Source organism: Gorilla gorilla, chromosome 18 (assembly GCF_029281585.2).
Source record: "Gorilla gorilla gorilla isolate KB3781 chromosome 18, NHGRI_mGorGor1-v2.1_pri, whole genome shotgun sequence".
Taxonomy (NCBI): domain Eukaryota; kingdom Metazoa; phylum Chordata; class Mammalia; order Primates; family Hominidae; genus Gorilla; species Gorilla gorilla.
This window is the reverse complement of record NC_073242.2, coordinates 12,381,186-12,398,481: the sequence shown is the minus strand read 5'-3', so window position 1 is coordinate 12,398,481 and position 17,296 is coordinate 12,381,186. Positions and strand designations below refer to the sequence as shown.

Genomic DNA, 17,296 nt, shown 5'->3' with positions numbered 1-17,296 from the left:
TCACTCATCAAGGCATGCCACATACCTGGCACATAGTATGGGCTCAATACATATTTATGGAATGAATGAATGAATGAAAGGACTATTGCCAAAGTCTGCCCAGTGATTCTGTGAATGGCCATGAACATATTTTGTCTTTCTTCTGTGTAACCCCAAGACCTACCGCATTTTGAGGCTGTTGGATGAGTTTCAGCAGGGCGGGGTGGCTGTAACCTGAGGGCAGGAGAGTACTGTTAGAGATCTCATTGCATCCAAGGGTTCCCCATGCCCCTCCCACCTCTCCTTCCCTCTCCCTTCCTTTCCAACCCCCCAACTCTCTTTAAACACCAAAGGGTCTTTTATCCTTTGTTGACAAAAAGAGATTCCTGGGGCCCCACCTAACATCCCTGACTCAGAATCTCTCAAGGGGCAGCCTAGAAATCCAACAAATTCTCTAGGAGATTCTGATGCTTGTTCAGATTTGAGACCTACTGGACTACATAAACATAAGGTGAGATAAATGTGCCAGGTGTGGTGGCTCACACCTGTAATCCCAGCACTTCGGGAGGCCAAGGCGGGTGGATCACTTGAGGTCAGGAGTTCCAGACCAGCCTGGCCAACATGGCAAATCCCTGTCTCTACTAAAAATACAAAAATTAGCTGGGTGAGGTAGCACGTGCCTGTAATCCCAGGTACTCGGGAGGCTGAGGCAGAAGAATCTCTTGAACCCAAGAGGTGGAGGTTGCAGTGAGTTGAGATCACGCCACTGCACTCCAGCCTGGGTGACAGTGAGACTCTATTTAAATAAATAAATAAATAAATAAATAAATAAATAAATAAATAAATAAATAAATAAAAAGGGAGATAAATGCAAGAAAATTTCAAGCCTGGGGCTGGCTGGGGAGCGTGGTTCAACAGGCCCTAGTGCTGGATTGCAGATAGGATCCTCACCTTCCTTCCCAGCGCCCATGGGCTGAGTCAAATCTCGACAAATGTTTGCTCAGAGGCTGAGCGAGTAGTGATGCCACCTGCGATCTGTGACCCGCATGCCTCATCCTGCCTTCATACATCTGCTTATTCCCAGAGTCCTACAGCATTTACCATCCAGACTGGGCCTGACATTGTACAACAAGGCTTAGCACACTCGGATTCAGCAATTGCTCTTCTATGAATTTATCCTACCAGTGTGTATAAAGATCTGTGAGCATGGATCTTAATTGTGACACTCTCATATCTCAAGACTTGAAAGCAACCTAACATCCATCAATAGTGGGTCAGGGAAATAAGCCTTCTAATGTAACGAATCAGCTGTAGAAAAGGGTGAGAGAGATTTATTTGTGCTGAGTTAGAATAATCTCTGAGATCTGCAAAGTGAAGAAGGAGAGACACAGGATATGTGTATGCTTACCCACGCACTGAATATCTCTCTAGAAGAAGCAGGTTGCTTCTGAGAGAGGAATTGAGATGGGGATCAGGCTTAGGAAAGGCACTGGTCCCCACTCTATTAAAATTAAAATAATGAGACAATACGTGCAGTAAACCACCATGGCACACGTTTACCTATGTAACAAAACTGCAGGTTCTACACATGTATCCCTTTTTTTAAAAAAAGAATAAAAAAAGAAAAAAATTAAAATAAAAATGTTTGACGTTAATTAATAAGAATTACTCTGTAGTTATGTTAAACTCAAGCAAGATTGTTGTAATCTTCTAGGGCTTTTTGAAAGACATTCTTAACCATTCTATCGCATGTTGGCCTCCCCAAACAAGTCAAGCTCCCATTCCTTCCTCTCCCCTCTTCTTTTCAGCAGAGTCTTGCCTTGTTGCCCAGGCTAGAGTGCAGTGGCACAACTGTGGCTCGTTGTGACCTCTGCCTCCCAGGTTCAAGCGATTCTCGTGTCTCGTGCCTCAGCCTCCGGAGTAGCTGGGTTTATAGGTGTGTGCCACCATGCCTGGCTAATTTTGTTTTTTTTTTTTTGAGACAGAGTCTCGCTCTGTTGCCCAGGCTGGAGTGCAGTGGAGCAATCTCGGCTCACTGCAAGCTCCGCCTCCTGGGTTCACGCCATTCTCCTGCCTCAGCCTCCCGAGTAGCTGGGCCTACAGGCGCCCACCACCATGCCTGGCTAATTTTTTGTATTTTTAGTAGAGACGGGGTTTCATCGTGTTAGCCAGGATGGTCTCAATCTGCTGACCTCGTGATCCACCCACCTCAGCCTCCCAAAGTGCTGGGATTACAGGCAGGAGTCACCGTACCCAGCCCCAATTTTTTTGTATTTTTAGTAGATATGAGGTTTTGCCATGTTGGCGAGACTGGTCTTGAACTCCTGCCCTCAAGTGATCCACCCACCTCGGCCTTCCAAAGTGCTAGGATTACAGGTGTGAGCCACCGAACCCGGCCTGAAGTCAAGCCATTTTCTATCTCCTGGTAATTAATGCACCTGCCCTGCAGGTCATCTCCCAGTCAGTACTGGGAGATAATTACACATAAGGTTGGAGCACAACAGAGCAGCAGGGTCTCTCTCTGAGAAAAGAACTCAGCAGCCAACCTCATTTGTTTGACTTGAGTTTCCAAAAATCACAGCTCTCACCCTGATGAATGCATCCTCACTTTCATGTGTCTTGAAGCCCTGGGAAGTGGCCACATCACCTCTGTGGCCAGTGATGGTGGACAATGCTCATTCCCACCTCTGCCTCCTACGCAGAGTCCCCTGTCCATGGTGATGCTGCTCCACAGGCCCGGGACACTTTGTGGTTGTGCCTGGCCCTCCCTGTCGAGAAGACCAGAGGGAGGGAGGCATACGAGACCCACCTCAGTGTTAGTACATCCATGGCAGCCACTGGGGCCAACCAGGACTTGACACCATGCCTCAAAGAGTTAAAAAAAAAAAAAAACGAATCAATGACTATATTCTTGGGCTTACAGGAAAGCAGAGAAAAGAAAGAAACAACATGCTGAAAAGCTGAAACTGTACCCCAAAGAGTAAGAAGCCAGTAACTAACAGAAATTCTTGAGTTTGAAGAATAGCAGATAAGAAAGGAATCTCACTTGGGAGGCTGAGGCAGGTGGGTCACTTGAGCTCAAGAGTTTGATACCAGCTTGGCCAACATGGTGAAACCCCATCTCTACTGAAAATACAAAAATTAGCCCAGCGTGGTGGCAGGTGCCTGTAATCCCAGCTACTTGGGAGGCTGAGGCAGGAGAATCGCTTGAACCAGGGGGGCAGAGGTTGTAGTGAGCTGAGATTGTGCCACTGCACTCCAGCCTGGGCAACAGAATGGGACTCCGTTTTCAAGAAAAAAAGAAAGAAAGAAAGAAAGAAATCAACTTGCTGAAAATGCTGAAACTCTCTCTGCTTATGAGATCAAGGAGAAAAGAGCTGAAATCTGTTGGGACCAAGATGGTCAAATGGAGTTTGTGCAGAACGAGCTTGCTGACGTTATGGCCTGAATTTCCACCACAAGGTTCACACTAACTCCTCCTGAATTTGAACATGCAATCGCTGCAGTAGCATGGACATAACTGTCCACGCCTGAGGACTTTCCAGACCACCCCCTCTTCCTTCTACCAGTCACCGGCTAATCTCAGAATCCACCCCTTGAACCTTTTCTTTTTGTTGTTTTCTTTGTTTGAGACATGGTCTCACTCTGTTGCCCAGGCTGGAGTGCAGTGGTGTAATCATGGCTCCCTGCAGCCTCAACCTCCCTAGCTTAAGCAATCCTCCCACTTCAGCCTCCTGAATAGCTGGGCTTACAGGTGTGCACCACCATGCCTGGCTAATTTTTTTTTTTTTTTTTTTTATAGACAGGGTTTCAACATGTTGGCTAGGCTGGTCTCAAACTCCTGAGCTCAAGCTATTTTCCTGTCTTGGCTTCCCAAAGTGTGGGATTACAGGCGTGAGCCACTGTGCCCATCCAAATACATTTACTTTGAAAGGAGACTTTATGTCAATGAGGCCAGAGGTTGAATGCAGTAGGAGCAATCTTTCTGTCGCCTGCCCAAGCCTCTGAGCCTGGGCGCGCACTCCTCCACAGTAAGAGATCAGCCAGTGCAGACAGGTATTAAAGACCTGGCATCACCCAGGGGAGACTTTCTGCTAATAGAATAGAAAAGTGAAAGTGATTTGAAATGCCTTGGGGTTCCACTCTGCCTGGTCGAGAAGATGGATGGGAGAGCCTTGGAGGGGGACCAAGGTGGTTAACATTCATCCCTGGCACTCCCCCATCCTACTCCAACACACGCTGGCCCCAAGGCTGAAAAGTACACCTTACTCAAGAAAGGAACGCTCTGGGTTTCTCCAACTGTTTCGGGGCCAAAGGTCTTTAAGTCCTGGCTCCTTATCACCACTGCCTGTGTGTTCATGACTTTTCTGCCTCTGGAGAGCTAAGCCTGTTCCAGGTAGACCTCATTAAGCCTCAGATGTGGCGTTCTTTACTGGCTTCTGAAGAAGAGATGAAAGCGGAGCTGGTCCCTCTGATCAGGGAAATCCTGCCTTGGGCTTTCGATGCTGTGGGACCCCCACATTTCAGGGCAGGGCAGGGGCAGGCGTCTGCAAGGCAGCTACCATAGAAATAAGCTTGGGAGGGCCAGGTGCGGTGGCTCACGCCTGTAATCCTAGCACTTTGGTAGGCCAAGGTGGGTGGATCACGAGGTCAGAAGATCGAGACCATCCTGGCTAACACGGTGAAACCCCGTCTCTACTAAAAATACAAAAAAAATTAGCCAGGCATGATGGTGGGCACCTGTAGTCCCAGCTACTTGGGAAGCTGAGGCAGGAGAATCGCTTGAACCCAGGAGGCAGAGCTTGCAGTGAGCCGAGATGATGCCACTACACTCCAGCCTGGGCGACAGAGCAAGACTCCGTCTAAAAAAAAAAAAAAAAAGGAATAAGCTTGGGAGGCAGAGAGTTGTTTGTGCACAGCCTGGCTTAGCCTTGGACTCCCTGTGTATGCCAGGAAAATCCTGCAAGCTCTTGAGACTTGGGCCCATCAGTCAACTGGAGATGATGTTAAAAGACCCTACTCCAAGGCGGTTGTAGCCATTTAATGAGACAATGTATAAGGCACTTGGCAATATGCCAAGTGCATAGTAAATTCTCTATAAGTATTAACTTAAAAAAATCTTTTCAAAGGCTACAGATATGGGAGGACAGGTGGCCAGAGAGAGAGAACTTTTAGAACTTCTAGAATTTTTCTGTTTTTGTTTTTTACGGAGACAGGGTCTTGCACTGTTGCCTCAGGCTGGAGTGCAGTGGTGTGATCATAGCCCACTGCAGCCTCAAACTCCTGGGCTCCAGAGATCCTCCTGACTGAGCCTCCAGAGTAGCTGGGACTACAGGCATGCACCAGCATGACTAGCTAATTTTTAAAACTCTTTTGTAGAGATTGGGGTTGGTTCTCACTATATTGCCCAGATTGGTCTTAAACTCCTGGCCTCAAACAATCCTCTTCCCTTGGCCTCCCAAAGTGCTGGGATTACCAGCGTGCACCACCGTGCCCGACCAAACTTCTAGTTTTTTAAACAAATGCTGCTAATCTGATTCGCTGACCTTCATGCACACAGTGGCTAGCTGGGCATTCAGACTGAGGGAGTCCTCGGGGGTGGGTCACAATCCCACAGCTAATATATAGTAGAGCCAGGATTTGAACCCAGGACAACTCAAGAGCCCATCCCTTCCACTCCCACACAAAGGGGAGATGGGGTTTTTTAATTCTTGTCTCCAAAATGCCTTCCATAGCTGAGGCATTCCTGAATGATGGACTTCCCCAAAAGAATGAGTCATCCGCTTACTGTCTAATCTCATGTTAGTGGGAAATAAATAGGTGTGAGGAAATGAGCAGGGGAAGAAGAGGAGGAGGGACAGCCAAGGCTGGGTCTCAGGGAAAGGCTCCAGGCTTCTAAGCAGGGTCCAAAGGGAGGTGCTGATGGGGAGCGAAGGATGCCCCGGGCTCTTCTGCAGCAGAAGAACCAGCATTATCTGTGAAGGGACAGGCTTCATCAGACACAGCCTATGGACTACTCAATGTAGCCAGGAATCCATCAGCCAAAGAAACATTAACCATCCAAGCTGCAGATAGCAGCTACCTGCATTTCCAATTTAGCCCTGTCCATCCTGTCTGTGTGCCCTTTTATACAGCGAGTGAACACTCTATATGGCTGGGAGGCGAGGCTGGGGAGGCAGACACTATGGGCATCCCACCAAGGTAACTTTTACTGGGCAGGTCACCGTTTCCCAGCTGCTGTGTGTGTTGGTTGATAATAACTCCAGCTGCCTCCTTGCCTGGAAAATTGCCCTTGGCAAATGGAAGCCACTTTGCCTAGGAGATTATACAACTTCTCCCCTCTGGCAGCTGATGGGCGATGACTGGCTGGTGAAGGGGCATAAAAAGCCAGGCCCTTTGCTTCAGTCTGAGACCAACTCTGGGGTGTGGTGTATGCACCAGAGCCCGAAGTGGGGTCAGGCTGTGGATAGTTCTAGCTAAGACCTCATCCTTCTTAGCTTCTTCCCCCTGCCCCAGGCTGTTTCCTTTCCTTCCCTTTCTCCTGAGAGCTCTCCCTCAATCAATAACCTGCCCAAGAATCCCTACCTCTGGCTGGGTTCAGTGGCTCACACCTGAAATCCTAGCACTTTGGGAGGCCAAGGTGGGAGGATCACTTGAGTCCAGGAGTTCGAGACCAGCCTGGGCAGCATAGTGAGACCCCGTCTCTACAAAAAATAAAAAAATTAGGCTGGGTGTAGTGGCTCACACCTGTAATCCCAGCACTGTGGGAGGCTGAGGCAGGCAGATCACTTGCGGTCAGGAGTTCTAGACTACCCTGGCCAACATGGTAAAACCCCGTCTCTACTAAAAATGCAAAAATTAGATAGGCATGGTGGTGTGTGCCTGTAATCCCAGCTACTTGGGAGGCTGAGGCATGAGAATCACTTGAAACCGGGAGGCAGAGGTTGCAGTGAGCCAAGATCACACCACTTCACTCCAGCCTGGTCGATAGGACAAGACTTCGTCTGGGGGAAAAAAAAAAAAAAAAAAAAGCAGGGAAAAAGGAAATCCTCACCTCAGGCTCTTCTTCGAGGAAACTCAACCTAAGACACCTACCTGGGTGCCACTGTGGTCACACAGATGGGTTTGCATTCCAGCTATGATTCCCATGCAAGGTACCAAACCTTTCTATGCTTTGTTTACCTACCTGCAAAATGGGGATATTAATACATACTTACCCTGTGGAATTTGGGGAAGGAGTAGATGAGAGAGGACATATAATATGTCTAATAATATACCCGTTACACATTATTTATTTTTTTCCTACCCTTGGGTGAAGTGTCAGGCAACACTCTGGGATGTGCCTGCTGGAAGCCACATCCTAATACCTGGATAGCCACGACTAGGAGAGACAGAAACAGAGGTTATATCCAAGGAATGATTTCCCAACTCTTACCTATGGGGACAGAGGAGATCTGGGAATAAAGATCCAGCATTCGGTTGCCGTCCACATCAACCAGGTAATTGCCTCGGCTCTCTTCGTAATTGCAGAAAAAATGCACAGCCTCTGCATTCTTGGAGAAAGAAAAGACCAACTCAGGCTCACTGCCACTCCCTAGATTCTTGGGCTTTCAGGATTAAGCTTGAATCAGTGAAGTACACCATATCGTGACTATCTGTGGACACACAGAGGCATCTGTGGGTGCCAGCAATGTATTTCTTGTTTTGGCTAAGTACATGGGTGGTTTGCTTTATAATAGTTCAGTAAGCTGTGATTTTATTTTTTATGAATTTTTCTGTATGTGTTTTATACATCAGAACAAAAAAAGAGATACAAATCTGAAGTCGATTCTGTTAAGATATGTATGGTAAACCTTAGAGCAAACTCAAAGAAAACTAAAATATGTAGTAATCATTAAAGAAATAAAAATGTTACACTGGAAAGTACTCACTTAATGCAAAATGAGTAACATCACAAGAGGGCTGAGTGCAGTGCCTCATGCCTGTAATCCCAGTACTTTGGGAGGCCGAGGCAGGTGGATCATTTGAAGTCAGGAGATCAAGACCAGCGTGGGCAACATGGTGAAACCCTGTATCTACTAAAAAATACAAAAATTAGCCAGGCGTGGTGGTGCACGCCTGTGATCCCAGCTACTCAGAAGACTGAGGGAGGAGAATCACTGCACCCGGGAGGCGGAGGTTGCAGTGAACTTAGATTGTGCCACTACACTCCAGCCTGGGGTGACAGAGTGAGACTCCATCTCAAATAAAATACAAAAACATTAAAAGAGGAACAAAAGGGCTGGGTGCAGTGGCTCATGCCTGTAATCCCAGCACTTTGGGAAGCTGAGGCAGGTGGATTACCTGAGGTGAGGAGTTCGAAACCAGCCTCAACATGGTGAAATCTTGTCTCTACTAAAAATACAAAAATTAGCCAGGCATAGTGGCGGGCACCTGTAATCCCAGCTACTTGGGACGCTGAGGCAGGAGAATCACTTGAACCCAGGAGGCGGATGTTGCAGTGAGCCAAGATTGTGCCACTGCACAACAGCCTGGGAGACAGAGTGAGACTTCATCTCAAAAAAAAAAAAAAAAAAAAAAAAAAGGCCGGGTGCGGTGGCTTATACCTGTAATCCAGCACTTTGGAAGGCCGAGGCAGGTGGATCACGAGGTCAGCAGTTCGAGACCAGCCTCACCGACATGGTGAAACCCCATCTCTACTAAAAATACAAAAAAATTAGCTGGGTGTGGAGGCGGGTGCCTGTAATCTCAGTGACTTGAGAGGCTGAGGCAGGAGAATTGTTTGAAACCGGAAGGCAGAGGTTGCAGTGAGCCGAGATTGCGCCACTGCACTCTAGCCTGGGCAATAAGAGCAAAACTCTGTCTTAAAAAAAAAAATAAGAGGAACAAAAGAACAAAAGACAGAAGACATATAGAGAACAACAATAAATGGCAGCTGTAAACACAACCATATGAATAATAACATTAACTGTGAATGGATGAAACAATCCAATCAAAAGGCAGAGATTGTCAGACTGGATAAAAAGAACCAACTCTATGCTGTTTACAGGAGACACTTTAGATTCAAGAACACAAATAGTTTGAAAGTAAAAAGATGGAGAAAGGAATCTGATGCACACAGCAACCATTAGAAAGCTAGAAGGGGTTGTACTCATATCAGAAAAAAATAGACTATAAAAATATTACTAGAGAGAAAGAGAGAATATTATAAAGGGTCAATCCACTAAGAAGATATGACAATTATAAACATATTTGCACCCAAAAACAGAGCCCTGAATACACAGAGCAAAAACAGAATCAAAGGGAAAAACAATTTTATAATAATAGTTGGAGATGTCAACATCTGGCACTCCATAATGGATAGGACAACTAGGCAGAAGATTAGCAAGGAAATAGAAGACTTGAACAATATTCTAAAAGCAACCAGACCTAAGAAACATCTATAGAACACTCTGCCCAACAACAGCAGAATATAGATTCTTCTCAAGTACATATGGAATATTCTCCAGGCTAGACCATACGCTAGGCCATAAAAAAAGGCTCAATAAATTTAACAGGATTGAAATCACAAAAATATGTTTCCAACCATAATGGAATGAAACTAGAAATCAATAACAGAGAGAAATTTGGGAAATTTACCAAAGCGTAGAAATTAAACATCATGTAAGTAACTAATGGGTCAAAGAAGGAATCACAAAGGAAATGAGAAAAAATGTTTAGAACAAAAGTCAACTACATTTTTTTTAAAAAAGAGCCAGAACAGATTAAGCATCTGTCTTTTAGCTCAATTGTGATAAAGAAGCAACAGAAGGAAGGTTACCTCATCCTCACTTACCTGAATTATATTCAGCTGTTTCATTAACTCCTGCAGGCAAGAACAACAAAAGCATTATAGCAAGTCCACACTCTTGCCAAAATAGCTTAAAATCTTTCATGTTTTCCCAAGTCTTGGCATTTTTTTCTTTTGCCAATAACTAAATATTTTATTAGTCAACAATATTACTTTAAAATTACTTGATATAAATAGTTGGCAGGAAACTATTCCATTACATGCTTAAATTACTAGTATGATAGACAGGCTGGAAATTCAGACACCTGAAAGATAAAATAAACTAAAATATTTAGCAAGAAAATCTTAAGCTGAAGGTGTTTATCTAGTGTCCATAAAAACAGATTCTCTGTTATTTAGGGGAAAAAAGGTGTTAACACTTCATTAAGAATATAAATAACTGAAAATATTAACTTGCATATCAAAGAACCATTTATAATTATAATCCAAACACTCCATAAACCACTTGTACTTTATCCTATACAGAAACAGGGAATTAGAAACTAGCCGCTTTGATATTACAAAGATTTCAATTCCAAAAGTAATTCAATATAAAATAGATGTTAGCAGTTAGTGTCATAAAATTATATATTTCCAATAAAAATACAGGATAATATTCATGACAAGAATATGAAAAAGTATTCCAAGAATTTTACTACTACTAGATTAAAATCTATCTCCCCAATAGAAATATGCATTTAAAATGTCTCCCGTTTTGTTAGCAAAACACTATCCAAAATAACTACAATCACTTATATTAGTACAAAGATTTCTGGATTTATAAAATAGTTGTAATGACAAAAGAAGTATGTTTTGACAGTAAAAAAAAGACATTATGGACAAAATATGCAAAATGTGCAAAGAAAAAATAAATTTGCATTAGAAAGGTGCGCATTTGATCTCTGAGCCCTGTGCCATGTAACATTGCCATGTTCTTTCACTGTTGTTTGGATGTTGTACCCCAGCCCTTGACTCTGGACTTAAGGCAAGCTATGACTTGCTTTGGCCAGCAGAAGGAGGCAGCAGTGATGGCGGACCCATGCGGAACCCAGGCCTCAGTAAAACTATAGCATGTTCTCCTCTGGCTTTTGTACACCTTTGCCATTGCCATGAGGACAAGCCCCATCCAGCCTTCTGGAGCATGGCAGACACATGGAGCAGAACCAAATCACTGCAGTGATTCAAGCCACGCCTAACCTAGATCAACCAACAGCCAGCTGTCCCCCAGGCATGGAGGTGAGCCCAACAGAGCTGTCTACCCAACTCCCAATGAACCTTAAATGCATGAGCAATTGGCTTGCTCTATGCTAGTGGGATTTTTGTGGCTGTTTGTTATGAAGCATTACTGTGGTAGGAGAAAACTGATACATCTCCTCTGTGATGCCTTCGTTGGCTTCTTTTTCTTTTTTTTTTTGAGACAGAGTCTTGCTTTGTTGCCCAGGTTGGAGTGCAGGGGCACCATCTCGCCTGTAATCCCAACACTTTGAGAGGTTGACGTGGGTGAATCACTTGAGGTCAGGAGTTCAAGACCAGCCTGGCCAACATAGTGAAACCCTGTCTCTACTCAAAATACCAAAATTAGCCAGGCGTGGTGGTGCGTGCCTATAATCCCAGCTACTCAGGAGGCTCACTGCAACCTCTGCCTCCCAGAGTCAAGTGATTCCCTTGCCTCAGCCTCCCGAGTAGCTGGGACTACAGGCGACCGCCACCACTCCTGGCTAATTTTTGTATTTTGAGTACAGACGGGGTTTCACTATGTTGGCCAGGCTGGTCTTGAACTCCTGACCTCAAGTGATCCGCCCGCCTCAACCTCTCAAAGTGTTGGGATTACAGCGTCAGCCACCGCGCCCAGCCCTTCTTTGCCTTCGTATGGCAAAATGGCCTAATTGAGTATCTCGGATCTCTGGTGGTGAACTCTCTGAAAGCAGCTGACAATCAATACAGGTCCCTAAGCTTGGCTGTGCTCTTGCTTCTTAGGCGCCTTTTTCCCTTTTCCAAAATACCCCACTCAGGTGTGCTCAACTCACCCGAGATCTAGGCCCTGGGACTTCCGTCTTCATCAGAGGCCCATCATAATCAAATTCAACGTCGACTTTGGCTGCGGCTTGACTAATGTGTCTGGATCCTGCAGTAAACAAAGACAATGAGAAATCCCTGGTGACAGCAGAGATCATGAGGATTCTGCCCTGACAGATGCCCAATGTCCCTAACAGAGGTAGTGCCAGGACCTTAGCCTCATCCCAGCCAGAGCACCCCAGAACACTGTGTCTGGACAGACCAACTGGGCCACCACAAGGACACTGTAGATTTTAAAAAAGGGAAAACCCAGTGTCAGCAAAGTTGTAGGCAAATAGGCATGCTCCTGTTTTACTGGCATGAGTACAAGCTGATGCCAGCTTTCTTTGTATTTATTTATTCATTTATTTTTTTGAGACAGAGTCTTGCTCTATTGCCCAGGCTGGAGTGCATTGGCCCCAGCAAGGCTCACTGCACCCCTGACCTCCAAAGGCTCAGTTGATCCTTCTGCCTCAGCCTCCTGAGTACCTGGGATTACAGGCACGCACCACCATGCCTGGCTAATTTTGGTATTTTTAGTAGAGACAGGGTTTCGCCATGTTGCCCAGGCTGGCCTCAAACTCCTGGGCTCAAGCAATCCACCTGCCTTGACCTCCCAAAGTGCTGGGATTACAGGTGTGAGCCACCATGCCTGATCTGACGCCAGCTTTCTATTGCTATCAACTGAGTAATCTCGTTTTTTATGATTCATCCTAAGAAAATAATGGGACCAGTACACAAAGATGGAGGTAGACAATATTCATCATATATTGTCTATTTAACAGCAAAGAGGGCCAGATGCGGTCGCTTATTCCGGTAATCCCAGCACTCTGGGGGTCGAAGGTGGGTGGATCCCTTGAGCTCAGAAGTTCACGACCAGCTTGGGCAACATGGTGAAACCCCATCTCTACCACAAAACAAAAATTAGCTGGGCATGGTGGTAGATGCCTTTAGTTCCAGCTACTTGGGAGGCTGAGGTGGGAGGATTGCTTCAGCCTGAGAGGTTGAAGCTGCAGTGAGCCATGATTACAGCACTTCAGCCTGGGCAACAGAGTGAGACGCTGTCTCAACAAACAAACAAAAAACAAAGGGAAAACAACCTAAATGTCCAGCACCGGAGGTCAGCTAAGCAGAATGTGGCATAGTCAACCATTTCATGGAATATTATGCACCCATTGTTTTGAGGTTGACATTTTAAATATTTATGGATATGGAAAGATGCCCATGGTATTAGCATACAGAGACACGATCTGGGCTCACTGCAACATCTGCTTCCCAGGTTCAAGTGATTCTCCTGCCTTGGCCTCCCAAGTAGCTGGGATTACAGGTGCTTACCACTACACCCGGCTAATTTTAGTATTTTTAGCCTGGCTGAGGTCTGGTTGTTTAAAAGTGTGTGGCTGGCTGGGCACCGTGGCTCATGCCTATAATCCCAGCACTTTGGGAGGTTCAGGCAGGTGGATCACCTGAGGTCAGGAGTTCAAGACCAGCCTGGCCAACATGGCAAAATCCCGTCTCTACCAAAAATATAAAAACTAGCCGGGCAGGTGGTGGCAGGCACCTGTAATCCCAGCTACTAGGTAGGCTGAGGCATGAGAATCGCTTGAACCCAGGAGGCAGAGGCTGCAGTAAGCCAAGATTGTGCCACTGCACTTCAGACTGGGTAACAAAGCGAGACTCCATCTCAAAAGAAAAAGAAATGTGTGGCTCCTCCCTGCTTGCTCTCTTGCTCCTATTCCTACCATGTGAGACACCTCGCTTGCCCTTTGCCTTCCACCATGATTGGAAGTTTCCTGAGGCCTCCCCAGAAGCTGAGCAGATGCCAGCATCATGCTTCCTGTAAAGCCTGCAGAACCATGAGCCAATTAAACCTCTTTTCTTTAAAAATTACCCAATCCCAGGTATTTTTTTTTTGTAGCATTGCGGGAACAGACTAATACATGGTCACCCATCATTTGTTTGAATGCATTTCACGTTTTCCACATAATGTATAATGAGTTTACAGAGGGCGTTTGATTTCCCGGGTGAATCCCACAATCTTTTTAGCTCCACATGTTGCTGAAACACAAAGGGCAGCTCAGGCCCAAGCCTTGCTGATCCCTGAGTGAAAGACAGGTGCGGTGAATCCAAGACAAGTGTGTGAGGGTTTACTGTCAGGAACCCCTAGAAATCCCTTCAGTGTTACTCTTGATCTTTCACCTTCCTGGTACTATTTGGTGGTTGGGAAATGTTAGTTCCTCTTATTGGGGTTGCCATAATTGTACCAAACTAGGGAATCAGTGGACACTTTATATATATTACATAAATAATCTAATTTCATCTTCATATATATAATAAACAAAAATATATATTACATAATATAACTACATATATTATAACTAAAAATATATAATATATTATAACTAAAATATATATTATATATTATAACTAAGATATATATCATATAACTAAAATATATATATTACACCTAAAATATATATTATATATTACAACTAAAATACATATTATATACTATAACTAAAATATATATTATATAATACATTATAACTAAAATATATATTATATATTATAAAATGTATATATATATAACTGTTTCCATTACACAAGAGGGGACTCTAAAGCTCAGAGAAGAAATGTGCCAAGATCTCCCGTGACACACACACACACACACACACACACACACAGAGACACACACGCAGATAGCTTGTCGAACTATACAAAGCTATGCGATTTGGAAACATATTTAAATTCACTCTTAATTTTCCATAATTGCTTTGGTTATCAAAGAAGGTTTCTGAATTAATTATGTAACATCATGCTGTCTTTTGAACATAAAGTACTGTTAAAATACAGCACTATACTTATATAAGGATGAAGAAAAACAGCTTTTATTTTCTTCTCTTTGATCTGAAAAAGGGAATTCCTAAAAGTATTCCATTAGAAGAGAGCTAAAGGTCCTAGAACATATCGATGACCTTTTTTTTTTTTTTTTAAAAAAGAAATGAGGTCTCGCTATGTTGCCCAGCCTGGCTTTGAACTCCTGGGCTCAAGTGATCCTCCTGCCTCAGCCTCCCACGTAGCTAGGACTACAGGCACAACACTGCACCCGGCTACTTTTTTTTTTTTTTTTTTTGAGACAGGGTCTCACTCTGTCACCCAGGCCGGAATGCAGTGGTGCGATCTCAGCTCATTGCAACCTCTGCATCCCGGTTTCAAGCAATCCTCTCACCTTAGCCCCCTGAGTAGCTGGGATCACAGGCATGCGTCACCATGCCCGGCTAATTTTTTGCCTTTTTGGCAGAGAAGGGGTTTTGTCATGTTTCCCAGGATGGTCTGGAACTCCTGAGCTCAGGCAATCCACCTGCCTCGGCCCCCCCAAAGTGCTGGGATTACAGGCATAAGCCACCGTACCCGGCCCTAGTTTTCTACACTAAACTATTTATCTTTTCCTTTGCCAGAACTCAGGATAAATGGACAGCATTGATTCCAACTAGATCTTCAGGGACGCATATTTTGATAAAAATAGCTCTTCACCAGTGCAGATCTTGCTTTGTTTCCAGCAAAGGGGGAAAATGAAAAATCAGAAATTAGCAAGCTGTTCTTAAATGAGGACACACACGTCCTCCTTTCTTTTCTCCAGAAAGTGTCTTGACATTGCATTGTAGCAATCAGATGTCTTGGGAACTGGAGTGTGGAAATACTGGGAATGGGAGCAGTTCACAGGGGGAGCTGCGGCTGAATGGATCCAGAGAGAAATGACTGGAGAGTGTGGGATCAAGTGGAGCTGCAATAATGAGCATGTCAAGGCCATGGGGAAACAGGAGCTGGGAGAGGTGGTGAAGAAAGGGTGAGAACTGGCCAACTGGGAGCTATGGGGCACAAGCCAGGAATGCTGAGGACAGGTGCAAGGCAGATGGGTCTGTTCCGAGAACTGTATCAGTTCCTATCATGTTTTCCATAAGTTTGTTTGCAACTGCGCTAACAGAAAGTGGGGGAATGGGGAAATTAACACATATTCAATCTTTACTAAAATGCTAGGCTGGCCCTATTTAGGCAGACTTCCATCTATTTTAAGTAATCCACAATTAAATACAACAATATAGATACGTATTGTTGTTCACAGTTTACAGATGAGGATCAGAGATGTTAAGTGACTTTCCCGATGTCACACAGCTAGTGAGTTGAAGAGTCAGCATTGGAACCCAGGTTCTTGCAATCCCAATACTTCTGCTTTTCCTTCTATATCTCAATGTTGGCATTTTTAAAAAAGGAAAATAACCAAGTACTATTACAATGAATATTCTCTTAATGATGACATATAACACAATACACCACAAGAGAACAGAACAAAAATTGAAGGGACAAGTAAACCTTCTCTTAGATCTCATCTATGAAGACATAGAAGCAGATTCAAGTGTGTATTGAGCACTTAGGGTGAACAAACCAGGAATCATCTGGAGCAATTTACATGGCTTATCTCATTTAATTCTCACAAACTCCTATGAGGTAAATGTTATTACTCTTACATTACAGAAGAAGACACTGAGGCTCAGAGACGTTAATTAATTTGCCCGAGATCACACAGCTAGCAAGTGGTTAGCAGGAAATTTGCCCATCTGACCTGTTTCCTAAAAGCTATGAATGGAACTGAGGCTATCTTTGATTTCATCTAGTGCTAGCCCTTGAATGAAACATTTGCAGCAAAACAACACACTTCTCCTAAAGGCAAATTTTGATCATGATCACAAAGATGCAAAAAACCAGTTTGAATTAATACTGAATGATCAAGCATTTTCATTCTTGAATAAAATAACACATCCAGAAGGCAAGAGTATGTTATTGACACACAAGACCAGACACACTATGTGAATGGTCCATCCAGCCTGGCCCTCTGGGGTTCACAGCCCTCAATGGCCATGCCAAGCCAGAGTCCATTTTTAGCTCCAAACTATACAGTAGCTAGCAAACATTTTTAATGTTCTCTTGATCTTTAGACCGAGAGTGATAAACGAATGTCGTGTTCCTAAACGGCCAAAGCTCTGTACATGAGCCGGGCCAGAATGAAGGTCAAGTCCAACTGGAGTTGTTTGCTCTGCTTTTCTGTTAAAAAATTTTTTTTATCTGCTCCTGCAACTGTCCACCCCACTTATTTTGTGATAAAATGCTCATTGAGGAAGATACCAATAAGCAACATGGAAAAAAGAAAACACATTTAATTTTCTACCCAGCGATAACAATTTTGATGTGGTCTCCCACTCTCTGTATTCTATTTACCAACATAAGATTATTAATTTTGGGGAGGCATAAAATGATACCATTGGGAACACCATGTCAGATCGTTAACTGTCGTCACTTTAATGGCCTCACAGGGACCTGGTGGAGACACCATGGAGAAGCAGGAAAATGCTGTGGGTATGGTTGCAGGCTGAGGCT

General features: G+C 44.4%; 1 protein-coding gene across 7 annotated transcripts in view; it reads right to left on the bottom strand.

The window, feature by feature from the left end:
• The window catches only part of ABAT (4-aminobutyrate aminotransferase), a 120,755-nt gene that overhangs the window by 28,702 nt on the left and 74,757 nt on the right, over positions 1–17,296 (bottom strand). For all 7 annotated transcript variants that reach the window (XM_055365266.2, XM_004057171.5, XM_055365267.2 and 4 more), the window contains 4 exons: positions 11,836–11,933; positions 9,815–9,844; positions 7,415–7,532; positions 164–213 (listed from right to left, as the gene is read on the bottom strand). In XM_055365266.2, coding sequence (XP_055221241.1) covers positions 164–213; positions 7,415–7,532; positions 9,815–9,844; positions 11,836–11,933 — 296 coding nt within the window. The remainder of the gene's footprint in view (positions 1–163; positions 214–7,414; positions 7,533–9,814; positions 9,845–11,835; positions 11,934–17,296) is intronic.